We start from the raw sequence: 27,875 nt of genomic DNA on the forward strand, positions 1-27,875 counted from the left end.
TTAGTTGAACAGTGAAATTTATCATCGAAAATTGCATAGATGTCTGATATGCTATGCAGCAGATAATTCCAGCGAGGGCTCATTAAAAAAAAAAAAACAGGATCTTGGATGCAAGTTTAGTAAACTTTTTTTCTATAGCATGGCAATTGTTCCGAGAAGTATGCTTTCGATAGTTGTTACAACTAAATGGCGATGTGTCTACGCGCTTTTCACCCGCAAGTAGAATTATACTCACTACTCTAGAAATACAGACCGCTTAAATAGAACCGAAGGGAGTTGTCTTTTGAGTGGTGAATCGAAAGAGTTTAGAGAGAATCCACTCATCCCACCCTTATTTTGTTATGGGATTGCAAGTCCATTTGTTGATATGTATGTTTTCGAGATATTAATTTGCCTCGTTTATGTTTAGAGTGACCTTAGTCGAGTTCAACTATGCGAACTGTCACAAGACGTGCTGAAGTGCAATCAAGAATTTGCAGAAGTGACCGCCGACCAAATCAAAGCCATTAAATGCTTCGTGGATCAACCAGCATTCCTTGCATGGATCAAAAAGAAAATGAGAAGTAAGGCTTTTATCACTCTTTTTAACTGGCTCTGAACTAATTTTTTTACCTAACCGGAGGTTCTAGTATACATTTTGGCCTTTTTTCAACTAAAATAAATCTGCACTGCTACTTGTATTTTACTGCCAGCATGTGTGTTTCGATATACAGCTGATCGCAATTATTCAGGCTATATTTCGAGTTCAATGGGTTGATTCCTAATTTTTTTTGAGATGTTCAAAAGCATCTCCAAAAGACCGGCTCTTGTTCTGTTAACCCATTTTTTAAACTTTCAGTTTTCGTGGAAGTTTACTATGGCAAAAATCATAATTTTTATGCGAGGCTTGAAAAACGAAGTTGTTCGTATAAGTTACTTTTCTTACCGTCAAAGTATGGTTACAGTGCAAAGTGTACTTGAAATTCATGCAAGAGAACCAAATTAACGGACAATTAAATAAAATAGTAACGAAATTGCAAAAGACTCGAAAAGCTGATTAATAATTTTCAGTTTCAAAGGCGAATTTTTTTATTTAGATTTCCCAGCCGAATAAAAAAAAGATGCCTCTTGATCCTGTTTTCTCAAATTGGGTTTGTAAGAGTAATGAGCGTAGTGAAGACTCTTATTTAGGTCATGGTGATTTTTTCAGGAAAAAATTTAATTTGTTCGCGCTCCTTTTTGATTTTTTTTTGCGGTTTGAATTTTGCTTCTTTTTAAGCTCAGTGCTTTTCCTTGGTTAAGAGGAAGGCAAACTCCACTATCGAACAGCCAAGCCGAAAACGTGATCAAATTCTTGTTTCGAAAGTGGATTTTAATGTTCAGATTTTCAAGCGGAGTTGAATATATATTGATCCAGTTTTCTCAAATTGGGTTAATATAATCAAAAAAGCACCATCAAAATTTGTCATCGACTCAAGGAGCTTTAAGGGTATATATTTTTTCTTGAATACTCCAAAGCTGAAGATTTTTCGAAAAACAAGTCGTTTTATTTTGTTTCTTTGCGTCCATTATTCTTTTCGAACTCAGTTGGCTATGTTTTCATTAATAAATTGTCAACAAAAAAGCATAGATCTCCAATGAAATTGGAAATTTGAAAAAAAAACTCAGATTTTTTCAATCATTTTTTCGGTCTCCTTGTTTTTTTACCTTTTTCCAAATGTCTGTTGCCTATGGTTACACAAGCCAGCTTTAGTTAGAGTAGTGTAAAAGTACGAGTATTTTTTTCCAAAATAAGTCGTAAATATACGTGCCAATTTTGGGGCTCCTATATGGCTTTTTGATAGCATGTGCTTTGACATGCGACTGGAATCAAGTTAACACAGTTGATACATTTTTGATTCATCAAATTTTCCAACTCAATGTATCTGGCAATGTGTTTGAAATGTATATTTTGGCTTCACGTTTTCCAATGGCTTCATGCAAAGTTAGTGTGGATGTTTCAACTTTTTAAATTCTAAATAGTTACATGCAAAATTTGTGTCTATTTATAGCTGGTGATGATTTTGCTGCAGAGCCTTGGCAAGTTATTAGCATGTGTAGCTGGTTTATGGTGGCTACTGTTAATAAGTTTTCAGGTGTATATAGAGCAGATGCGTGGACGTGTGCGAATCGAAATCTACTGATTGACCGTTCGAATCCACGAGAGCAAAACTCTTTATTTTCAAGGCTTTTTTGCCGTTATTTTCATTTTTCATTTTACAGCTAATTTTTGTAGTTTCTCGCGTGTCTTTGCGAAGCGCAGCTTCGCCTCTATTCATTTTATGCAAGCGCTTATTGATATTTACGCTTATTTGATGTGTGATTTCATAACGCAGCTTGATCAAAAGTCATGTGTTTTTTTTTTGGTTATGTAACGGACGGGCTTAAAAGCTTTTAAAACTTTGTAGTTCAAACTTTTATTACAACAACATTTTTGATTTTTGTTTTCTGCTCAAGACGAGCTGAGGTAAGTTACTCTATCCAGTCCTATAAAAACAAGTGTCTAAAAAACCTAATTAAATTGCTCGTGAAACTTTTTTTTTCAGAATCCCCAGTTGCCAAAAAAATGACGATTGAATTTATTTTTAAGTCCGGTCCTTTTCTTTTGGTAAAAGTAGGGCAAACTCCACTGTCGAACAGGAAAAGTGCACAGTTGACGAAAAACGTAATGATTTTTGTTCAGTTTAAAAAATGGTCTTTGTTTTTCTGAAGCGGAAAAAAAATATTCAAAATATTGATAGTTTTTTTTGCCAAATAGGAGAGTTTTAAGAAAAATGCTAGCCATAAATCATTCTTGAAACTGAATGTGCTGTAGCATGATATCTTGTTTCATTCAACGTTCGAAAATTTGTTGATTTTTCCAACTATCTGCTGGCTAACAACTTGTAATTGAATTTTCATAAGACAAAAGTTTTAGTTATTAACATTTCTTGAAAGGCAAAGAGTTTTTTATGATATACATTTTATCCGATATTCGAAACTTGAACTTTTTTGCTTCCTTCGTTCATTTTTGTGCTGGCTAGGTTTTCTAACAGCTTATGACTTCTAACTGGTGATCTTTTTTTATTCAAAATCAATTGAAAAAAAAATTGCTAAAATGAGAGAGAATTAACCTCTCCAATTCCAACAGTGTAGCCAAAAAACATAGATTTTGTCAGTATTTTGAATTTTTCTTTCAATCCTTGGATTGGGATCGGAGTATCCTGTTCTATATGCGCAGAAAAAGGCTAGATTTGTTTATGTCGGCTTGGAGCGTATCGAAAGAGGATTTTAATAATTAGATTTCCCTGTGGAATGAAAGAAATTATCTATTGGACCCAGAAAGAAATGATCTATTATCGATTTGAAATAAAATATCTATTCGACCAAAAGTGGTAACAATAGCTGATTGTCATTTTTTGTTGGGTTTCACATATTTTTTTTCTGAGAACTTTGTCGTTTGTAATTCTATAGTATCTTTTGGGTTATTAAGAGTCGATGAACATTGTTCAGACTCTTATATAGGTCGCGATGATTTTTTTAGGAAATTTGTACTGGCTCAAATTTACTTTTTCGCAGTTTGACTTTTGTTTTTTTTTCAGTTCAGCTCATTTCGATTGTGTAAAGAGAGGCAAACTCCGCTATAGAACAGCGAAAATGTGAAGGTCACGAAAAACGTGATCGACTTCTAGCTTATTAAGTGGAAATTAATAATCGGTTTTCCTAGCGAAATGAAAATTTTACCTATTGATCCAGTTTTCTCAAATTGGGTTAGTTTATCAAAAAACGTCAATCATAAATTATTCTAGAAATTCAATTAGCTTTGAAGCCATCTATTTTTTTCTTGGAAATTCGAAAGTTTCAAAAAAACAAGTCCGTTTGTTTTTTCGGTTTACTTTTGTTCATTGACTCTTGTCCAACTGCTGTCTGTTGGCTATGTTCATTATCGAAGTATCTTCGAGTTTGAGAAGTTGGTTTTTGCTCTGTACAAATTTCAGCTTTGCTTATGTTTTTTATCGCTTTGCCGGCTGCAACATGTTGATTATTGGAGTTTTTATGATTCATTTTTGTTTTCAAGCACTGCAAGACGTGAAAGTTGTAACCGAGCTTGCAAGCCTGTCAGCGGGAGAAGTAAGCTATGAAATTGACAAAGTGAAATGTTTCCATGATGCCATCTTCGGTTATGCCCCATTAATTTACGACCTGAAACCCAACAGCACCTTTGAGCATGTAAAAACAGCGTACAACAAAGTATTCGCGAAGCTTGGTACAGATTGTAAGCTGTCTTCGAAATATGAAGACAGTGCTCGACAGTTTTCGTGGTTTGAAAAAGCCCTGGAAACCCAAGGTTCAGTTGAGAAAAGTTCACTTGAAAAAGCACTCCAAATCAATAACACGGGTGTTTATATAGTGCGATACTCGCCCCAATCGGAACGAAAAGTCCTAATCGAGCCTGAAGATGCAGTGATGTTGCATTACAAAGAAGAAATGAAATCAGCTGACGGTCAAGAGACCGAAGAAAAGCGGGAGCTGAATTTAGCCGAATTGCGAGATCTTCTCAGTCGACTGATGCTGATAGTCGGCAAAGAGAAACACGAACATGCTCAAAGTGTTGATATATTCATCACGACATTCCAGAACATTGAACGGCTTTCATCTTCATTTGTGACTTTGTACAATTCTGGGTGTGGTTTTTTCAATGCTTGGTCTGTTCACATCAGAACGAGATCGGACGGGAAAACACATTCTGCGCTGGAGATCAAGTTGGGCGACACAGGGAAAAATTTGTACTCAAATACCCGAGAGACGAACCTGGAACTTTCAGATCTCTGTATTGCATTAGAGTCAATTAAAGAGAAATGGGAGCAATACGTTTTTGCCATGCGGTGCCGTCTCCCAATTTTGAACGAATTCAACATGCAACAATTGAGTGCCCTTTGCTTGGGACTGGCAAAACTCAAACGTAACACGGCACAGATTGACGGAGCTACGAAATATTACCTTGAGTCCATCGACCAAAATATCAGCAAGGAAGACATTGTTCAGTTCTTGTATGATGATTACGATGACAATAGCATGGAAACTGAAGACAGTGATTCTCTTGACATAGAGAATCAGCCAATTGCCTTAGACGAACTCACAGGTAAAGCTCACGTGGACGAAAGAAGTGCTTGGCTCAATTTAATTGATAGCTTAAAGAGCCAATTCAATGACAATGAAAATCTAGCCAAGGCTGGAATCCAAGCGATTCGGGATATGACTGATGGATCATGTGAAAATTGCGATGAAGCCGATGCTTTGAATTGGATCATGGATCACGAAGACCAGGAAGAGATAGTTGAGAACTTATCGCGGAAGTTTGAAGATCATTTTGCTTCCTTGGACAGAACTGAAACTACTGGAACCGGTTTGGACAAGAGTGGAAACAAAATTGATCTCAGCAATTTTGCACAGTCGATGGAACATGTTTTTGATAAATATTTATCAGAAATGAAAGAAAACTCCCTGGAAAATTACGTGAATCTTTTCCAACTTGGGTTTGTTCTGAATAGGTGCCTAGAAAAGAAGCTCGAACATGAAAACACACCTGTTGATTTGAAGTATCCTGAGCATCTGAAATTGGGGAAACCAAACTTGGTAATTTGCGAAAAGCGCTCTGACATTCTTCTCTACATTATGTCATTGTACAATTTCGTCTCAAAGGAGAAATTACCGGACTATAACCAAGTTTTGCTATGCAATGCAACGACGTCTGTTGCGGAAGTTGAAACCTTCATGCTCCGTGCTATGCTGGATCCCCGAAATAAAGTGTACTCAATTGCTTTTGCAGACGATCTGAGTCCTACTTGTGCAGATCAAATGGAGAAATTGTTGTTCGAAAAAATAAAGGATCCGAGGCCATCCTACAAATTGATAGTGTTTAATTGTGACGATAGTAGCCAAGTGTCGGTGGCGCTGGAGAAGTTTAAAGCGAGGTTTGTAAAAGAATCGGAAGATGACTTGAGAAGCTATTTGTGTGGCAACTTGAGGGCAGCCGAGGATGCCATAGACACTTTCAGAGTCCGATTGATCAGTTCGACGCAGCCGTCTTCAGGTATTTTTTTTACATATTTTTAGTATGAGATTGTCAAAAAATGATTTATACTATATTTAAATGCATGTGACACGTATCTTGTCATGTTAAAGCGTCTTTTGTAACGGTTAAGCGTATAACGTATCTATGCATGATTAAGTTATATCGTATATTGCAATGCTTAAGAAATTTTTTCTATTTTCCAATTTATGAATGCTTGGGGAATTAGATGACCCGACTGTTAGAATGTAGTTTATGATGTCAGCATGAGAGGGGATGAGGATCTATACATTCTATGACGGGCGTTTTTCGTTTCAGCGTCTATTGCACCAAATTTGAAAGTAGCAACCCTATGGTGGGATGCTGTCAGGGTTTTCCCATAGTTTGCGAAATCGGCCGCCAAGCATTAATACCCAAAGCCTTGTAGTTTAAAGATTGATGACTTTTGTGATTTTTTCGAAAAAAATTCATAAAATTCAGATTTACGAACTTCACAAAATTCGAAATCCGCATCGATATAGTTGGGCAATGTCAGGGTACTCTCGGGGGTTTCACATCTTGGCTTCAAATGTGGTTGCTAAAATCTTTTTAGTTTCCGAGATACGCTGTTTTCTTGATTTTCAAAAACTCAAACTTTGTCAAAAACTTGATGATTTTTCAAAAGTTGCAGATATCTAGAGAAATGGCGTTTGTTTGGTAGTTCAGAAATTTAAACTACGGCGGGTTGATGTTAGGCTACCCACAGGGATTGCAGGTGTGGCCTCTAAAATTGACTTCTCATATTTTTTGAAATTTAACGTTTTTTCTTATTTTTTCAAATGATTTTCCAAAAGTTTTCACTAAGATCGACCGCTCAATTTTTGAACAATTAGAATATATTTTGTGAATATAGTGATAATATAAATGAAATCGTTTCGGAATTCATTCTAAATATGAAAGTGCAGTTGTATGATGTTGGCCATTTTAACGTTTTATAGAAGTAAAATTGACATATCATCCCATTCACTCAAAAATAAAACGTTAAAATGGCCAACATCATACAACTGCACTTTTCATATTTAGTAAGAATAGACGAGAGCATCCAATAACGCTTCCGTTTAAAAAACTCAACATTATTAAAAAAAATAGAGTTTCTTTATAGAAGTAAAATTGACATATCATCCCATTCACTCAAAAATATAGAAACTCTATTTTTTTATAATGTTGAGTTTATTAAACGGAAGCGTTGTTATTGGATGCTCTCGTCTATTCTTACGGTTGCATTTAACTTAGGTGTTTTTCATTTAAAAATAGACGATTTTCTTGTTCATTAATCTGTTTGAAACGCCGTTTTTACAAGAGGGTTATACTTCTCAAAAACACACATCCAATTATTCACCTTAACTGCCTATTAATTTAAATTCCATATGTTGTAGCATATCTGCAAGATCTGTCTTTGTCGAAGCAGATTTTTTAGATAGTTAGATTAAAAAATGGTTGCGTTTTCTTTCAAAAATTGAAAATAGGCGTTGTTGTTGTAATGTGTGATTTAAAAAGTATGCCCGCATCGCTGTTGCAATGCTTTTTGGAAAAATCATGGTCTACCTAAATTGAATGTGGTGGAGGGTGTACGCCAACGCCTCCCAAACCTGCTGTTTTCCTGTTTAGGGAAGTCCTTGCATGTGGATCGCTTGGAAAGTGAAACGAAAAAGAAACACAGAGGGAGCTCTCGTGTCATCCTCCGTCTCTACGACCGAAACGTGGACTTCGAAAGAGTGCTGGACTTCCTATGGCGACACAAATCTGTATCTGTTCACACCATCATTCATTTGGACGTGTCGCCTAATGTAAGTCACCATTCATATCTTCCGTTCAATCGTGATCTATTGTTGATTACGAGACTAGACCAGATCTGATAGTTTTCTATTTTCCTAAGACTGAAAAAGCACAGTTCAAATGAAATTTTGAGAAAGCGGCGCAGTAGAACTAATTTTGAAAGATTTTTATAGAACTAATGACGAAAGATAAGATGATGTTAAATGTGGGAAATATTTGAACTTTCAAAACATTAAATCAAACATTTAAGTAAGCATGTTTAAGCAACATAACGATCGGCAGTGAATTGACAGGTAATGGAAAACGTGGACGAATTGCTGTTTAAACTTTGTGTGCTGGGCGGTCTGGCAGATGAGAGGGGAAAGCTCTTTCTAGCCAAAGAAAATTTCTGCCTGGCCATCGAAATGCTGACGCCGCAGGTAAAAACGTTTTTCCTTTGTTATTTTTGAAATGGTTCTTTTTAAAAGCCGATAAACGTAGTTTAGACTCTTATATAGGTAGGTCTTGATGATTTTTTCTTTTTTTCCAGGAAAAGTTTTAAAATGCTCTAATAACTACTGGAGTGCATTCAAATGTTTAATGCATGCATGAATGCACTTAGGTATATATGCACAGTCGAAATGCGCTATCCAAATACGAATGTGGAAATGGCGCAAAAGACATGATCGATTTCTAGTTTCGAAAGTGGAATTAAATTTTAAGATGGCACAGCGGAATAAAAATTTTACCTAACACTCCAGTTTTCTCAAATTGAGTTAAATATCAAAAAAAAGCCAATCCTAAATTGTTCTTGAAATTCAAAAAGCCTTAGGGCCATTCGTTGAAACTCGAAAGTGGAAGTTTTTCAAAAAACAAGTTAGTTTTTTTCTGTTTCCTTGCGTTCATTGACTCTTTTTCAAGTGTTCGTAGTGAATATAGGTTTTTTTGTCTTTTTTTTCAGGAAAAAGTCTTAAAATATTGATGCACTTGTTATATATGCACTTTTTGAGTTCAATTTAAATTCGACTTCTGAAAGTGACGTAAATAGCACTCCAAATACGAACGTGGAAATGTCGCAAAAAAAACGTGAACGATTTCTAGTTTTGAAAGTGGAGTTTATTTTTAAGATTTCCCAGCGGAATAAAAACTTTACCTATTGATCCAGTTTTCTCAAGTTGGGTTCATGTTATCGTAAAAGCGCCAATCATAAATTGTTCTAGAAGTTCAAAGAGCTGAAAAAGCATCTATTTTTTTCTTTGAAATTCGAAAGTTGAGATTTTTTCAAGAAAGTTAGTGTTTTTTTATATGTTTACTTGCGTTCATCACTCTTTTCCGGTCTTCGATTGGCTATGTTGTTTGCCAGGAAAAAACTATATATTTGTTCACTTTCAAATTTAGTTGTTCGCGGTTTGACTGAATTCTTTCGAAGTTCAGTTCATTTCTTCTGTCAAAAGGAAGGTAAACTACATTATCGAACAGCAAAATAATAAATGTCTCGAAAAACGATCAATTTCTAGTTACTTTATAATATACTTTTCTCAAATTGGCTCAAAGCTATGAAAACAGTTTCAATCATAATTTGTGTCGTGATTTTCGAAAATCTTAAGCGCTATAAAATTTGCCCTTGAAATTTGAAAGTTGTCTCAAAATACGGGTCATTATTTTTTAAATGTTTCTTGTTCATTGTCATTTTTCCTACTGTCTGCTGGCACAATTCTGTTTTGTTGGCTGTATAGGATTTCTATACGGAATAGACAAATTATACTTTTTGATCCGGTTTCTCAAACAATTCGGTTAATGTTATCAAGCAATTGTCTTAAATAAATTCTTCTTGAAATTCTAAGGCCATTTAGTTTTTCTTTGAAGCTCGAAAGTTGGGGTTTTTTCAAAAATTAGGTCAGTTTTTTGTTTTCCAATTTTCTCTTCTTTTCTATTTGGCTATGTTTTATCCTAACACCATGTTTTTGCTCGCTATCATATTCTTCAGCTACATATGTTTTTCCGCTTAATTAAATAGCATTCAGTGGTCATTTTTTCGTATTAGATACGTCTGAAAATATGAAGGTGTTCGGTTTTTAGACATCAGTGGACTTTTTCTCTTTGCATTTTCAGAACTCCTTTGTGGCGTTTTTGTTCCGATCATTGAAAATGGGGAGGAACTTCGTATTCTGGTGTGTATTAGTTTTTTCTTTTATTTTTGTTTTCGACGCAAAATCTGGTACCACAAATAATCATTGGGTTGGGTTAAGTGATATATCATATTAAAGCCCTTTCTGTCGTGAGTCAAACCACGTTAAAAAATTCCAAAAAATTTTCCCAGTGTCGAGAAAAAACGGTTTGAAATTTGATTTTTCGTCATAACTCGAGCGAATAAAGTAAGCGAGCAGGCTAACAACCGCTGAGTTAAACTAAAAGTAAAACTAGTTTTTGGAGTTTTTTAGATTCATTTTAGGAAACAAAAAACTTTTAAAAAAATTCCAACAATTTTGATTTTTTTTTTTCATTTTAGTTTTCTTGTCATTTTTCTACAAACATTATTGTCCAATTTGCTTATACTAATATGACCGTCTATTATGCCTAAAATTTATTTTTAATTCAGATCATTTTATCACACCAAGCAGAAAAAAAACTACGCTAATTTAGAAAAAACTCTAAACCGTAGTTTTCTGAATACTATGGTTGGAACATTCGGTGCCAGTTGCACAGTAACCGTCTACCCTTGTTTAATTTGTGTTTGCAAAGTGCAACTACTCCTCTTGGTCAAAAATTTTCTCTGTTTATTTTTCAAAAAACCAGTAAAAACCTTACGATAATGCAGTTTGTTTTGTCAAGCTGATAAGAAAGAAAATATATTTTTACCCCTATTGGTTTGTTTTGTTAGCAATTTTTGAACATCTTCCGTCATTGTCGAGTTTAGACACTCATCTGATTGTCAATGGTGTAAATTTTTAAAGTACCTGAAAGGTAATTCTGAGGAAAACGGTATCATGGAAATTTTGCTCTGTTGTTCTATTCATTTCTGATTTCATATAAATAGATCAAAAACTAGAATAAAACAACAGTTGTGAATGAAGTTATTTAGTTTTTGTTTCGGGCTTTTTTCAGTTGAATTTTTATACTGTTCGTTGACGCTCAAGTTTTGGCTCTTTTGGTTAAGTGTTAAGGATTGAAGTAAGTGTTAACTTATGTAGGTCCTGCGGTTTTTTTTCCAGAGTGCCTGGATATAAGTTCACTGACATCCCAAAATCCAGTGATCAGTTTTGTTCTTGACTCTTCGCTGAATGTGAGATCGAATAAAAAATTGGGACCTGTTTTTTTTTTCAACTTAGAATCTAAAAAAGGGCTGAAAGGGTTTTCATATGATACCAATGTCGTAGTTTACTATTTAAGTGCTCGTAATTAATAACAATAACTTGTGTTTAATAAACGAAGTGAGACATTTATTTGGGTCGTGTGATTTTTTTTGTTTTTTTTTAAATGGCTTCAAAATTATATTCACTCTCAATTTTTTTCATATTTTGCTTTGAAGTTCACTTCGATTTTGTTTACTAAATGGAAGTTAAATAATTAGGCTCTAGAGTAACAATTAACTCAGTTTTCTCGTAATTTTTGTGGTCTAAAAAATTCTATACTACTTGCATAGCAACCGTTGCTTTGTTTTTTAAGAGTCGATGAACGCAGTTCTTTTAAGGTCGTCATGTGTTTTTTTTTTCAGGAAAAGTTCTAAAATTTATTCAGTCTCAAATATAATTCTTTGAAGTTTGACTTTTGATTTCTTTTTAATTTCAGTTGGTTTCCTTTGTTAAAAGGAAGGTAAACTCCACTATCGAACAGCAAATGTAAAGATCAAATGGAATTTAATTATCAAATTTCCCAGCGAAACAAAACTTTTACCTATTGATCCACTTTTCTCAAATTGAGTTAATTTAATGAAAAAAGTTTCAAACATAAATTATACTAGAAATTCGAAGAGCTTTGAAGCCGTCTTTTTTCTTGGAATTTCGAAAGTGGAGATTTTTTCAAAATAAGTCAGTTTTTTTTCTGGTTACTTGCGTTCATTGACTCATTTCCAACTGTCTGTTCGGTCTGCTTAAATTTTTGGAAGGCTTAGTAGAAGGCACATTAGGCCCTCCATAGACAAAATTTCGTTTCTCGAAAAACGCGCATTTTTTGTGCTCGGAATACGTTGTGCTACTCGCACTGCAATAGGCTACTTTTTTCCGTTAAAATATTTACTTCATTTGAATGTTTTGGCATATGATATAAAATGTATTGTTAAAAAATTAATTACAATCAATTGTTCCTTTTGGAGCAAAGTTAGTTGATTATCAACAACCAACAGTAAAGTTCTTTTTAATTTGGTTATCAAGTGCCAATTACCTAGTGAAGACACTCGTATACGTCGTATTGTTTTTTTGTTTTTTTTTTTCAAAAAAAAAAGACTTAGAAGAGGTCTTCTCGAATAATACAAATTCAAATGGCGTAGACGCGTTATTAACTTCAGAGGTCGACTTTAATTTTTAGGAATTTAGAAGAAAAAATTTTCCTGTAATCCAGTTGTCTCAAATTGGGTAGTGTTCATTATCAAAAGAGATCAATGAGAAAATTCATATGAAATTCAAACACTTCTGAGGCCGTTTGTTTTTATCATTAAAATGCTTCAAAAAGAAAAGTTTTTTAGTTAGCTCAATGATATTTTCCAACGGTCTGTTAGCTATATGTAAGAGTAACGAACGTAGTGAGTACTCTTCTTATGTACGTCCTGATAATTTTTTTAAAATTTGTTGACGCTAAATTTGATTTTTTTGTGGTGTGATTTCTTTTTATGAGTGCATTTTTATTGTTAAAAGAAGGCGAACTCCACTATCGAACAGAAAAAAGTGTAAAGGTCACGAAAAACGTGATCGACTTCTAACTTCGAAAATGGAAATTAATTATCAGATTTTCCAGTGAAATAAAAGTTTGAACTACTGATCCGGTTTTCAAATTGGGTTGGGTTAATTTCAACAAAAAAGTGTACATCATAAATTGTTCTACAAATTCGAACAGCTTTGAGGCCATATATTTTTTTCATCAAAATTCAAAAGTTGAAGATTTTTGAAACAACAAGTTACATTTTTTTTCAGTTTCCTTTCGTTCATTACTCTTTTCCAACTGTCAGTTGGCTATGTTTTAATCAAAAAATGTAACGGGTCGCGAAATTAATTGGATTTTCTTCTCTTGTACAGCAAACGGCGAGGCTTGCTCTATTTTAGAATACATCTCCTTGGAAGCCCCTCTGCAGTTTAATGCCATGTACAGTGTGTCTGTCGCCCAACCAATGTCTACAGGATAACGAGACGGAAACTAATTTCAAGCGCATCATTGGCCCAGATCCAATTCTCATCCAAAGTCCAGAATTCCAAAGATCATATCACTATCTGGACGCCTTCAATCAAAACAGAGACCTGTCTTTTTACACTTACCAAGGCGAAATGCAAGATGGCCGCTTAGTAATTGATGTTATTAAGCGAAACAGTGGGCTCAATAATCCGACGTGGGCGCAGCTGTCTTTCTTTGCTAGGTTCTTAAATCTGCAGTTAATTGCTTGCGAACAGAACTTCTTTGTCGGATCTGGAGAGTTCGAAGGCTTCAAAAACTTCTACGTAAAACACTGCCTAATTGCAATGGCACAAGACTTTGCACTGCCTAGCTTAAGCATCGCTGACAACTCGCCTCTTTTTGGTCTAAACGAAAGTGAGACAAACTACGAAGTTCATCAAATTCGAAGACGTTGGGAGAACTGTCCACATCCTTACGTTTTTATCAATTCAGACCAAATGACCTTCACGTTCTTAGGAGTGCGCATTACTAATTCTAATTTACAAGACTGGGGTGGAAAAGTGTTAGCCAGAAATGTCATGAGCGCTGATCTTCAGCAAAAGATAAAGCGACAAGCTTTCGATGAGAGGGACGTCTTGGACGAAAACTTCGACGACCTTCAAGTGAACGTGAAACAAATGAAACTCTGTCGAGTCTTGGGGGTCGAGCCAAACCGGATCCGCTTTGATCCCACGTATGAACTTACCCAGGATAATGTCATGAAGCTGTTGGCTATTTACATGCGGTTTAGATGCAACATTCCAGTGGTTATCATGGGCGAAACTGGTTGCGGAAAGACGAGGTTGATCGAGTACCTTTGTAACATTATGGCTAGAGGAGAGAATGTGGAAAACAAGAAGTTCGTGAAAGTCCACGGTGGAGTTACAATGCAAGACATTGTGCAAAGCATAGAAGATGCTGAAAAGTTAGCAATGGCAAACACGGAAAAATTTGGAAACGGATTTTACACCGTCCTGTTTTTTGATGAAGCAAACACAACAGAGGCGATATACGGAATCAAAGAAGTGATTTGCGATTTTAGTGTCAATGGCCGAAAACTGGACCCTGACTCAGGACTAAAAGTAATTGTTGCCTGTAACCCGTACAGAAAACACGATGATAAAATGATCAAGAAACTTGAGTCCCAAGGACTGGGATACCATGTCAAGTCCAGTGAAACAAAAGACAAACTGGACTCCGATATCCCGATGCGTCACCTTGTCTACCGAGTGAACCCGTTGCCGCCGAGTTTGTTGCCGCTGGTCTGGGATTTCGGTCAACTGACTAGTGAAGTTGAGAATAAGTATATCAAGCAGTTAGTGTCAAAGCGAGCTGCCGATATGCGTCTCATTGAAGCCGATGTTGATTTCATCTGCAACCTTCTGAGCCGTTCACAGAAATTCCTACGAGAAAACCGAGACCAATGTCTTTTTGTGAGTTTGCGAGACATAGAAAGGGCCATGGCTGTCCTGCAATTTTTTTACTCGAAAAAAGAGACACTTTTGGCTAAGATGGATGAACTAGATTCGAATTACAACGGCGATGATGATGGTGATGAAAACGCACCTGATGCCATTAATGAGATAGCTAGACTGATGATTCTAACACTTGGAGTCTGCTATCATTCGTCTTTAGAGGAACGAGAGAAGTATAGAAGGAATATCACCGGGTCTTTCAGAGGTCCCTATAAATTACCCAATGGAGCCAAAACTATTTTGAACGAACTGGAAATTTGCATGCAAGTGTTTTTACAAAACATTCATCTAGATGCTAAAGCAAACATTGCCAAGAATCTGGCTTTGACCGAAAATGTATTCATGATGATAATTTGCATCGAGCTAAGAATCCCATTGTTCCTAGTGGGGAAACCGGGCAGCTCGAAATCATTGGCTAAGACGATTGTCATTGATGCTATGCAAGGAGAGAGTTCCAGGAATGAGTTCTTTCAGATGCTGAAACAAGTTCAGATGCTCTCATTTCAGTGTTCACCTCACACGCACGCAGATGGTATCATCAGTATCTTTAAGCAAGCAGCACTATACCAGAAAGGCAAGAATTTGAAGCAGTTTGTTAGCGTGGTTGTTCTGGACGAAATCGGCTTGGCGGAAGATTCGGCCAAAATGCCGCTGAAGACCTTGCATCCTCTTTTGGAGGAGGGGTACGTCGAATCCAAAGCAGAGAAGCAAGACTGGGGAAAAGTAGGCTTCGTGGGGATTTCGAATTGGGCCCTTGATCCAGCCAAAATGAACCGGGGAATTTTAGTCAGTCGAACTATTCCGAAATCAGAGGAGCTGGTCAAAAGTGCGAGGGGTATATGCAGAGTAGAAGCTGAAGGTAAACTTCTGGAAAAGTTCATTCAGCCGTTGGCCGACGCTTACGAAGAAGTGTACAAAGCTCAAATTAAAGATGGACACGCGGAATACTTTGGGTTGCGAGATTTCTATGGATTGTTGAAAATGCTCTACAGGGCGCAGATGACTCAACCCCTGAGAACTCTAAGGTGGACGAATGTTCGATGTGCAATTAGACGAAATTTTGGAGAGAAGAACTGCCGATATTTGCAGGTATTTGCGGATGAATTGATGAAAAAACGAGCATTTGAAGATACAAATGTAGGCGATGTTGTTGAAACTTTGGATTTGGTTCATCAGAACATCAGAGAGGCGGAAGAACGATCAAAACTGACTGAAGAAGAGAGAAACTTAGACAACGAAAGTCGATACCTGCTACTGATGACGGAGAATTTTTCGGCACTACAACTGCTGCCTCAGGTCTTGAAAATAGAAGACTACGAAGTCATTTTTGGCTCATCGTTCCCCCAGGATCAAGAGTATATTCAAGTATGCAAGAACATCAACAGAATAAAAGTTTGCATGGAAACAGGAAAGACGGTTGTGCTTCTGAATTTGGGATCGCTTTACGAGTCCCTATACGATGCTTTGAACCAGTATTATGTGTATTACGGAGGGAAAAGATACGTTGATCTTGGCTTAGGCTCCAATCGTGTCAAGTGTAGTGTCTCTGAGAACTTCCGGCTCATTATGATTGAAGAAGAAAAAATTGCCATAACTTTCCCTATTCCACTTTTGAACCGTCTGGAAAAACACTTCCTGGGAATGGAATCAATACTCAGCACAAAATTGGTTGAGTTACGTCAAAAACTATCTGAAAACTTGGAGGAGTTTTCGGATGTTCCGAGAACCGACAAAGAAGGCTCGTCATTCCATGTCCGCGACGCCTTTGTGGGTTACCAAAAAGACACGACAGCCTGTGTTTTAATCCAGGCCGAAAATGACATCTCTGACCAGGCGACGAATGAACAAATTCTGGAAGCAGCCAGTCTTAAACTGGTTCAAACGTGCTCGATTGATGCTATTATTCGATCTAGCTCCGACGTCTCATCTTTCAACTCACATGACCTGAAAGAAATTTACAGCAGTCAAGGACGCAATAGTTTGTCTGACTTCTTGTGGCAGCAATGCTACAACAAGAAATCCAAATCCGCCTTGATCGAAGTTTCAACATTTTGCCGAATTCCATCGTCCAAAAACATGAAAGACTGTAATTTGACTCTGATGCAAAAAGAGCAGACGCTAGTGTCAGCGGAGAGACATTTCGTGATTAATTTGAATGTATTCAAAACTGAAATCGAGTTCGCCGAAAGAGTGAAAGACTTTTACCGAATGGCGGCTAAGCATCCTAATTTGACAAAAATACTCTTTGTCACATGCTCAAGAGGTCAAAAGTTTGTCCCGCTAATTGCGTCAGCAAAATACAAATTGCAGAATTTGCATACTGATTGCAAGATTCCAAACTTGTACACTTTGTTCATAGTTGAGCTCCCGAGGAATTGGTACGAGTCAGACTACAGTAGCTTCTCGGTTGGCAAGTGGGAGAGTTTCCACATCGATGAGCTCCTAAGAGACGAAGAATATCAAGTTCTGTCCGAGGTTGCTATCTCTCAAGGTCAGACATTGAAAGATCTGTTTGTCCTTGAAAACGGAGAGTGCACTAAATTCCAGAAAAAGTTGCTATGTGAGGTTGTATACGACGCGATTGGCGATGCGAACGAAGGTGATAAAGTTCAAAGAGTAATCAATGTTTCACGATTGTTTGAGCAACATCATGTTCCAAGTTTGGAAATAATTTTCCTGGAAAAAGCGAGTGCTTTCATCGAGGAATCAGAAGAAAATGAACAAATTAAAGAGTGGGTCGCACAGAAAGCGGCTAATTTGCAAGATTTGATCGTGGCAGGAACAATTGAGAACGCCTTGTTCAAAGAACTCCAAGCGAAGATAAAACCTCATTTGGCGGATTTCCTGAAGCTGATCGACTTTAACAACAACATTAAACTGTTATTTGAAGCAAATTGGAGGAAAGAAGCCTGGATGAAACTTTTTACCGTGAAAGAATTATGTCGACTCAGACCGCAAAACCCGAAAGAAGTCAAATTTAATTCTCGGTTTCCGTTCAGTTCTGAAATTATTGACAAATTGAACTCAATGTGGATTGATTCGCTGGAAAATTATGCCGATTCTGAGCTCGAAGATTGGCAGTTTTTCGTGGAGAGGTTTAATAATCAGGGAAGGGAACTTGGAAATGAGTTAACTGAGATTTCAAGCGAAGAAGATGCAGTCGATTCATTTGTTCACGACTTGATCTTGAACGAGTTTTGGTCAATGTGGAACAACAAATGTGTTCAAGCCGAACATGTGAAAGTGATCAAAAAGGCACTAAAATCAATCATGAAGAGTAACTTGCCCGAATTCGAAAACCCTACAGTAGCTTTTGCTTTTGCGCACTTCAAGAAGCTTTTGCCTTGTCTGCACAACATATCCCCAATCCTGAAGTATTTCGGATCATTCAAAATTGGAAATCCGGAAACCCCCGAGCAGTTCGTTTCCATGATAACTCAAGCAGCTCTAGAACAAACTAAATCGATGGCTGAAAAATTGAAGCCGGCCAACATTGATCGTCATGCGATCCAAGAGCTAGACCAACAAGTGTCCGTTTTGAAAATGTGCTCTGGAATTGAACTCGACGATGATAAATTCAAACTCAAGAAATTAACAATGCTTTCAACCTATATGTCACAGATTTCGCACAATCTTGACGATGCAACTGCTAAAATGGCATGTACAGCATCCGATACGCTCTATAAAGCTGTGAGTTCAAAAACTGCAGATGAATCAATTTTCGGAACCGATAATTTTCGAAGTCGATTGCTCTTTTGCTTGAATCGATCCGCGGACACAGTTATTCAACAATGCGTCGAGACAGAAACTGGTCTCAAAGACTGTGCCTTTTGCAGAAAACCAGTAACTGCTAAAGGAGCAATCCCTTTCTCACTTCTATGCGCTGGAGGTCACGCAGTGCATGAGTCATGCTTGACTGAGAAAATGGAAAATATTACTCAAGGCGAAACGGTCACGTGCAGTTTCTGCCAACAGAGCCTTGATTCTGAGTTGTTACAGGCGAGTACAATGTTTTCGTGTCAAACGGAGCCTCAAAAATTGCATTGGAAACAGTTTTGGCTGAATATTTCCAATGTATTTCTTGGAATCGTCAAAGAAAACGTGATCGCAATTTGCGAGGAAGAGACGCTCAAAAAGTACTTGGAAATTTGCGTTGCTCCTAAGAGTAGAACCAGCAAAAAAGACACGGCTTGGATCACGGATCAGACCAGACAAGGTCTTCTGACATTTATTGCGACTAGTGAAAAAGGTGAAAATTTGGACGAAATTCTAATGGCGATTATAAACGAGGACAAGGAAACAGGTGCCAATGAAATTGATCTAGGCCGAACATACGATATGCTTCTTTCAGTTTTTGAGTACGTTTACCTCAATGAAAGTCTTCAGGTTACAGATGATCTTAATCGCGAAGAGATTTCTAGCGTTAATCAAGTCCGATTAGTCGCTAAGGTAAAAATTGCACTATCAGAGTTTATCGTCAAATCAGTTGTACCCAATGCTTATAAAGGACCCCAAGGATTCACAGACCAAGTTCCTAGATTGGTTACAGAAATTTTAAATGATACACGAGAAATCGCCGAATGCGTTAAGCGATACTTCATTCAGTGTTTATGCCGTGATCATGGAATGGACGTGTACCAGCGTGTGAAGACATTCCCGCAACTTGCTCCCCTGATCCCCCAAATTTTGCTCACTTCACAGAGCCAAGGATTTTCAGATATTTTCCTCATTTTTAGAGAGGCATATCAGACGCCTTTCAGCGAAGTATATACTAGTTTGGTCACCGATGCTAACGAAGGTCTTCAAAGGCTTATTCAAGTTAGGGACCTACAGATGAAAAACATAGTGGCCTACCGCTTACTCGCAGAAATAAGGTCGAAAGAAAATCGACCAGAGAGCTTTGCACAGTTTGAGGAAGCGATTATGACAAGTACAGTAATACAAGGTTTAAGTAGAAGTATGATAGATAGAAATGATAGACTCGCCCCAAACATGGACGCTTTGAGGCACTTTTTGTTTTATTATCAGACATTTTTGGAGGTCGAAGAAAACTGCGGGTTCTTGCAACCGTTCAAGGGCATCTTCATTGCACGTGGAAGAGCAGATGGACTTTACTTACCGACGTTTCCAGATAGTGGAACTAGACGTGCTAGAATGATGGGGCAAGCAATTGGACAAGGCTTCACTACTTGGAACCAATGTGCAAATGGCCATCTTTACATGATTGGTGATTGTGGAGCTCCTAATCAAGGTGGCACCTGTCCAGAATGCCGAGCCCCTATTGGAGGAAGGGCTCATAACGCCTTCAATGCCGGTAATCAATTGTTGGGAAACCGCGATGCCAATATCAACGTCGCAAACGGTCAGGTAGTCACTGGCTATGTACATAACCACAATTTGAACGTCTTCGACAGAGCTTTTCTTAATGAGTTTAATGGAAATGTGATGCAATTTTTTGTTCACGCCACATTGTACATCTGTAACGGTGATCAAGAAATGCTGGCAAGATTGCGCACAAATGTGCGAAACTTAGCCAGGACTTCTCTCAACAGAAGTGAAGAAGATGCTTTGAAGTTCTTCTTGACTGTTGTGATAGATTCTTCTACGAGTAGAAACATTCAGGGATCTTTTGCAAATGAGGATCAGCGCGAAACATGGGAAGCGAATTTCATAAACATCATCAACAACACGCTGCAAAAATTGCCTAATGTCATTGCTACTTATGATGATGCGTTCAAAAATGATTCGAGAAACGAATCCAACAACCTTCTTGAAGTGTTAACTGAAAGAACAGATAGAGGCACTGATGATAATGTTATGGCTAGCAGAACATTTTGGCGAAGACTCCCAAAGGTCAGCTTGGCGAGCGTGCGGAACGAATTGAATGCGAATGGTGAAAAATACAAGTTGCTTGATTGCATATTCAAGAACAAAGAATGGCTGCCAAAACTCCGCCATGTTCCTGATTTGTTTGAGTTTTTCAATAACATTGTATCATACTATGATCCGGACACCTTGCATAGCGTATTGACGCTGGACAGTTTCCTGGGTCAGCGAAAAATCCCCGAACCAGTGAGAAGAAAAATGAGAGAGGTCTCTATAGTTTTCTGCAAATTATGGAATGAACAAATAAGACATATGCCAACAACCGGAGGCATCGACTGCCTTTTTAAAGAAAAACTGAAACTGGACTCTTCTCTGAAGTACTTCCTTCCTTCTCGTCACGTGAGCGACTGCTGTGCTCTGGTCACTTTGAATATCTTGGTGAACAAAAACAACGAGTTCATTGAAGCGTATAGATCGGCTCTTCACATTGAAACCCCGTTAGTATGCTTAATAATTTAATTACAGATAAATTTTTCAAAAGAAAAGATTTTCAGAGATTCTGTCCAAATTTTTGTGCAAATTATGCATATGACAATATAGATGCATTAAAAGTGATCTACGAACTGGAACTAATCTCAACTTTGGCTTTCATGTTTCACATATCCTGGGTTCCTGCTCAAAGAGCCTTGATTACGCATCAAGAGTCCCTCCAAGGAATATTTCTGTAATTGTGTGTTGGTTAGAAGTTGATCGGTTAACTTTGAAACAGATAATGTCAAAGGTCCATAACATGCAAAATAAAAGAAAAGAACAATTTAGAGAAATTCATATTGCATGATTCTTTTAGACATGCTTGTGGCATTGTTCTTTTGAGTAAGCTGAGTGTTTCATACACTTCTAACTTCTATATAAAATAGTTCCCATCATGTGTACTGTGGTTTAGTGCCATGGAATTGAATAATGGAGTTGTGAAGAGTGAACACGTCGTTTCGGTTTCCAATGTCGACCGAGAGTTGCTGTCGGTGATTGCGAACTTCGCCACCACGGATGCACAGGCAGAGAGAGTGCACTATGATCTGAGTGGGATAGAAGGAACCATTGGACACCACCTGTTCAAGTTCAAGCCCCTCATCAGCATGAAGGTAAATATCCATTCATTTAGCATGCTCTAAAAATTCGGCTTCCATTGTTACTACAAATTAACCCATGTGGTTTCATCTTTTAATCTTGAAAACGGACCTCAGAGACACCTCAAAAAGATCCGTTGATCCATTGGTGTTCTCCCAAGCAGTACTAAACTTAGTTGAAGTGAGCATCTGTATATTTTCTGCCTGAAAACAATTAATTATTATAGTAGTCATACTGAACGAAACGAGGTTGGTATTGTATAGTAGCAGAAGAATGTCCATTTTTTTAAGCGAGCATATACTCCCGTGCTGCATGGATTTCAAAATTCAGTTTTTAAGTGTTGAAGAACGAAGAGATAGACTGTCCAGGGGCGGACCTAGGATTTTCTCGAGGGGGGGGGGGGGGGCGGATTTTCAAAAAAAAATTCGAAAATTTTGTCTACCTTTTTTTTAGGTGAACCGAATTGATTTTTTGAGCTCTCCCTAAGCACTGTTTAGTCCCTGTTTTGGCCAGATTTTCTGCGCCGCAGGCAAAATTTTGAAAAAACAGTCCAAAAAAGTTTTTGAAAAATTTTGCTGACCTTTTTTTAGGTCGACCAAATTGATTTCAGAGCTCTCCCAAATAACTAAAAATACCCTGTTTTGGTCAAATTTTCTGCGCCGCAGGAAAAATATTGAAAACCAGGCCAAAAAAGGCGTATTTAGGTGCCTTTTAAAATCGCGTTTTTTTGGCGCGCGCTCCCTCTCAAAATTAGTATATATTGGCGTCTTTAGAAAAATTTTAGGGTCCGTCGCCAAAATGGATATCTCAAAATAGTACAAAGGGGACCCTTTGGGTCGGTAGGGGTCAAATCCCTGAGGAAGGCGACCCCCCCCCCCCCTCCTAAATCCGCCCGTGGACTGAATGATGAAAAGTTTCCAATCAGAATCGGTAGACGTTCCTTTTGGCTTTGTTTGGTTTTAGGTTCTTTGTTTGAGTTTAGGATTCGATGAACGTAGTTCAGACACCTATATAGGTCTTTTTCGTTTTTACTTTTAGGAAAAATCAGGCTCAAATTTGGACTTTTAGTTTCTTTTTAAGTTTAGTTCATTTCCTTTGTTAAAAGGAATTCAAACTCCACTATCGAACAGCAAAAATGTAAAGGTCACGAAAAACGTGATCGACGTCTAATTTCGAAAGTGGAATTTAATTTTCAGATTTTCCAACGAAATAAATTTTTTTTCTATCGATCCAGTTTTCTCAAATTGGGTTGCTTCTATAAAAAATGGGCAATCATAAATTGTTCTTGAAGTTCGAAGTGCTTTTAAGGCCGTCTATTTTTTTCTTTTTGAAATTCAAAAGTGTTTTTCTGTTTACTTGCGTTCATTGATGCTTTTCCAACTGTCTGTTGGTTCTGTTTCATTTTCTTGTGATCGTGTTGAAGCATAAGTAAAATGAGTTACGATTGAAAAGATCATCTCGCAGGGACAGGGCACTAAATTACAGCAAAGGTAAGTTGAGGGGTATTATAACTGTCGGGAAATCCTACTTTACTGTATATGTGAATTGTTTTCAATTTTTAGATTATGAAGCTGATGACAAAATCATCGAGCACAAAAGACGCTCTGAACAATGCAAGGAACTGCATCGATTTCGAAGAGGTAATTCATTGTTTTTTTTCTTAAATTCACGGCGAATCGAAGTCATATTTACCTCCGTGGTCAAAAATAGTTTTTTTTATGATAGCTTATACGTTTTCTTACCACTTAAATCAATGAAAAAATGTTTTCATCAAATTTTTATTTTGGGGAGCTGAGGGATGTGTTTTCATTTATAGAAGCTGTCAAAAAGTGAGGCTAAGAAGATACAGAAGAAGTTCACAGACATGCCTGAGGTGTGCAAGATGTTGCGACAGTTGATACTCCTGATGAAATACATGGAGAAGGATAGGAAGGATGACCCCAAACAGCCCATCGGCGAGTTCCTCCAAAAAATCAGCATAGACGCTATGCCAGGTAAACATCGAACAGTCAACTCAATTTGGATAATAAATTAATTTTACCTCAATAACGCGTAAATGACGACTGATGTGTCGACAGAAAAACGGCAAAATATTACATCCCGAAATCAATAGCGATATTTTAAGGAGCTCTGTTAATGCATTTACACCTGCGAGATTGTGAGTGTAGTGCTTTATACGGTCAGTTCACTTTGTTTTCCAGTCAAAATTGTCCATTTAATCCAACCCATTTCGCTCAACCCGTTTTTCTTAAGTTGCGTTTTAATTAGACAAGAAGGGACGAGAACAAAAGTAGCTTACAATTTTATTTGAATCCATCTCTGAATACTTGCGCAAAATGTTTGAAATTAGTTTTCAAATAAAAATTGGAAATTTATATAGTAAATGACACTTTTGGCGATTAACAAATTATATTTAATTAAACAAACTGGAAAATTATTTAATGCCTCAAATCTGAGATTGAAGCATGCGTACAGGACAAGGAGCCGTGGTTAAGACTACTCGTTGTTACTCTGGAGGCTCGGGTTCGTTAACCGCAAATAATCATAGGAATGTGTCCAGTGATCAGGGCATATCAAAATACTATTGCAATATTATTGCTTTCCGAATTTTTTGGCAATAAAATATTGTTTTTTTTCACATTTACAATATAATATTGCAATACTTCCGAGAAGAAAAATGCAAGAAACAATGAATTGGAAACAACTATTCAAAATTATTTTTGTCAATACATTCTTTCACGGTATTAATGTCCCAAAATTTCTGATTGTAATGAAGAAAAAGTTGCATTTGCAGATTAGCAGGCAGCATACTTTTCCGATAATCATTATAAATGGCCGGAAAATTACGTGCATTTAACCTAAACGCTGCTTTATTAATCAATTTAAGTATTGCAAAATATTGCAATATATTGCAGGATAAATATCAATATATTGCTTATGATAATTGTTCAAAATAGAATATTGCAATATACATATTGCAATAGCAATAGTATTTTGATATGCCCTGCCAGTGATGTCTTATATTAAAGCCATTTCAGTCGTGCTTCTTATTGACAGTTCGTTACTTCAATCGGCGCATGATTCCGTTTTTAAGAGTCGTTGAATGAGGTTTAGACTCTTATATAGGTCGTGATAATTGTTTTTTTATCAGGAAAAGTTTTCAAATGCTAATATTTTACAGAAGGGCTTTCATTACCCTTGCGATAAGCAAGGGTATTGCAATCGGGAACTAGACTTTTTCCCCCTAAACAACTTTGTTCACAGGACTGGTTTCATATCTCCTGGACTCCTTCGTCTTTTGAAATGCTCAATTTCTTGAAATTTTAAATAAAACTGCTATATTTCAAGTCGTAATTAGGTAAAGCTGTAAATGTTTTCAGGTTGTAATTATTTTTTCAAGAAATTTTCCATTTTATTTTGGGTTAGTGGTTTTCGTCCTAGTTTCTGTTGGTTCATTTTCCGTTTTTTCCAACGCCAATTTTTTTTAAGTGATAGAGGCTTTTTATTGGCTTTCTTTCTAGAGCATGTGTTTTATTCAAATTTACACATTTTTTTGTACAAATGAAAGTCTGATTGTAGATTATTTTTTTTTGCTTTTTTCGTTAAACATTTCAACAGTTTCAGTTTATGATCCATTAGTATCGGCTCAGTCAGCCTTTATTGCTTAATTTCGAGGGCAAATATATTCGCATGCGATTATGTGCTTCAGATTGGATGAGTCGTAAAAGTTTTAAAAACTCAATGAAGTTTTTTATGACAACAGTTTGTTTTCGGCTCAAACAGGTTGCGACCAAAAATTTGTTGACGCTTGGTAATCGATTTCCAATTTTCTTGAGACTGTGTATGAATTTCTTTCTATACAACCATGAAGTTTTTGTAGCTGTCTATTTTTCAACTTTTCAAGTTATTTTTATAAGATATTTTCTCAACTTTTTTTTTCAGAAATTTTAATTAAGTTTTTCAACTTCAAATATTTTTGCTCCGCTTAGACTCTGTGTACATGTTAATGCTTCTAGATTTAATATCCACTATTTGAATTCAATTTATTTTCATCTGCTCTACAATTACGAAAGTGTAAAAGTCACGAAAAAGGTGATCGATTTCTAGTTTTGAAAGTGGAATTTAATCTTCAAATTTACCAGCGGAATAAACTTTTATGTATCTATTGATCCCGTTTTCTTAAACTGAGTTAGTTTCAGCAATAAAAATGTCAGCCATAAATTGTTCTGGAATTTCAAAGAGCTGTATAGCCATATATTTTTACGCGAAGTTGTACAGTTGAAGTTTTTTTCAAAACCCAATTCAGTTTTGTCTGTTTCATTGCGTTCATTGACTCTTTTCAAATTGTCTATTGGCTATATTTTTAGTTGAGATTAATTGATTTGTTTTTTTTTTACAAAATGTCAAGTTCAACGTTTCATATGGTCTTTTCAATAACTCAAAACAAAAAGATGTTATAATGTTTTTCGATTCCAGTGTAATTTTTTGAAACTGAAAATTGTTGGCTAATTTAGACTTTAGCTTGTCTGCTTATTTTTCTTAGCTAAGTTCCTGTGGAAAGGAATTTTTCGAAAGCTCGGTTGCTTTTGGGATTTCAGAAATCGCCTCCTAATGTTTTTAATAGCGCAGGTAATTTAATTCCGGGATTTTTGAATTTGATGTTTGGCTTCTGTATTTGATTCCGAGTTCGGGTTGTTGGTATCTCTCAGTTGGAATCGAACAGTTCGCAAACTTTTCATTACCAAGTGAAGTTTGTTTGAAGAAAGAAACAGGACACAGAAAGCATAATACAACTTTCAATGTGATTTAAATTTACAGTCAGTTATAAAACATATATACATTGTTTAGGAATCAGTGACATCAAACTTGAGTCCTGTGTGTTCCTCTGGCAAGCACTGGCACTTCAGAGAACCAGACTGATGCTGGAGCATCAGGACGAAGAACCATACGCCGGGATCCAACAACAGTTCAGAGAAACTCTCAACTCGGAGCAGAAACAGGCGCTGGACAAGCTGCCTGCGCCGAAGAAATATGTGCTGTTGACTTACTTGAATGAGCTGATTGTGCTGAATTTGGACGAACCTGATCTGATGAATCCAAATTTTCAGTAAGTTTTCCATTTTTAGAGCAATTCTTATGTTAAAAATTCTTGTCTTCAAAATATTTCACATCTTTTAGTTTACGAATGAAAAGAATCTAACTTTCAGTATGCCGATATTTGAAACAGAACGTAAAAAGTGTCGGTTTCGAAACTATCAAGAAAAAATTGCAAAATTCCTGCCAGAAAACAGCTGAATTCAGATCAACGGGCAGTGATTGAATGTATTCTGAAAAGCCTTGATAACGTATCTAACTGTATCTATAACTTGAGTATATTTCAGCATTGTGGACGACGGTTTAGCGCCCGCGTATTTCGACGATGACCTCGACAATTTGAATCTACCAGAATGGTGTCAACTCAAATACGCAGAAGACATAATCAAACATCTCATCCAAACAGAAGGCTGAAAGTTTCTTATTTCAATCCAACTTTTCTTATTTCCTAACAGTTTCCTACCTAATACCCTACAAAACTTGAGAGATTGAAAAAACTTAAATTGATATCATTCCCTAATTGTTGATCACTAGACAAATTTTTAGTTAGATGTATTATATCACTAATTGATGATGAATTTCCCAGTTGCTATTATATGATGCCCCAGCTGGACTTCGGTTATGCACAGATGAAAATTAATACCCTGTAAAGAATTAATTTTTGAGTCTTAGTCTTTTTGCTATCATTTTTGAGTGATTATGAACACAATGCAGGATTATTCTGAGTGTCAATGAACGAAGTGAAACTTCTAAACTTTCCCTGAAAGTAAAATTTGAAGAAAAAAAAACAGGACCTTTTTAAAAATTAACACATTGATTTACATTGACTCTAATTGGGTTGGTTTTGTCAAAAAAATGCCAATAATTGATTGTACTTAATCTTGCCAAAGGTTTTGTTTCCGAATAATTTTTCTAAATGGCTGTTGGTGGGGCGGATCTAGGAATTTCTCGAGGAGTTTCGAAAACTTTGTCGACCTTTTTTTAGATTGATCAATTTGACTTTCTGAGCGCTCCCAGGACCATAAAAACCCCTATTTTGTCAAAGTTTCTGCGCCGCACGCAAATTTTTGAATTGAAAAATGCCCTTTTGGGGCACTTTTTGGAAAGTTTTGACAAAAAAATCGCGT

General features: G+C 36.7%; 1 protein-coding gene across 1 annotated transcript in view; it reads left to right on the forward strand.

Moving 5' to 3' along the window:
* LOC134840533 (E3 ubiquitin-protein ligase rnf213-alpha-like) overlaps nt 1–27,419 on the forward strand; it is a 28,482-nt gene extending 1,063 nt beyond the window's left edge. The window contains exons 2-11 of the mRNA XM_063856411.1: nt 410–563; nt 4,076–6,091; nt 7,718–7,896; nt 8,179–8,304; nt 13,120–21,023; nt 21,470–21,668; nt 23,217–23,294; nt 23,471–23,648; nt 26,503–26,761; nt 27,036–27,419. Coding sequence (XP_063712481.1) covers nt 410–563; nt 4,076–6,091; nt 7,718–7,896; nt 8,179–8,304; nt 13,120–21,023; nt 21,470–21,668; nt 23,217–23,294; nt 23,471–23,648; nt 26,503–26,761; nt 27,036–27,162 — 11,220 coding nt within the window. The 3' untranslated portion in view covers nt 27,163–27,419. The remainder of the gene's footprint in view (nt 1–409; nt 564–4,075; nt 6,092–7,717; nt 7,897–8,178; nt 8,305–13,119; nt 21,024–21,469; nt 21,669–23,216; nt 23,295–23,470; nt 23,649–26,502; nt 26,762–27,035) is intronic.
* The last annotated feature ends 456 nt before the right edge of the window (nt 27,420–27,875 follow it).

Source organism: Symsagittifera roscoffensis, chromosome 2, assembly GCF_963678635.1.
Source record: "Symsagittifera roscoffensis chromosome 2, txSymRosc1.1, whole genome shotgun sequence".
NCBI lineage: Eukaryota > Metazoa > Xenacoelomorpha > Acoela > Convolutidae > Symsagittifera > Symsagittifera roscoffensis.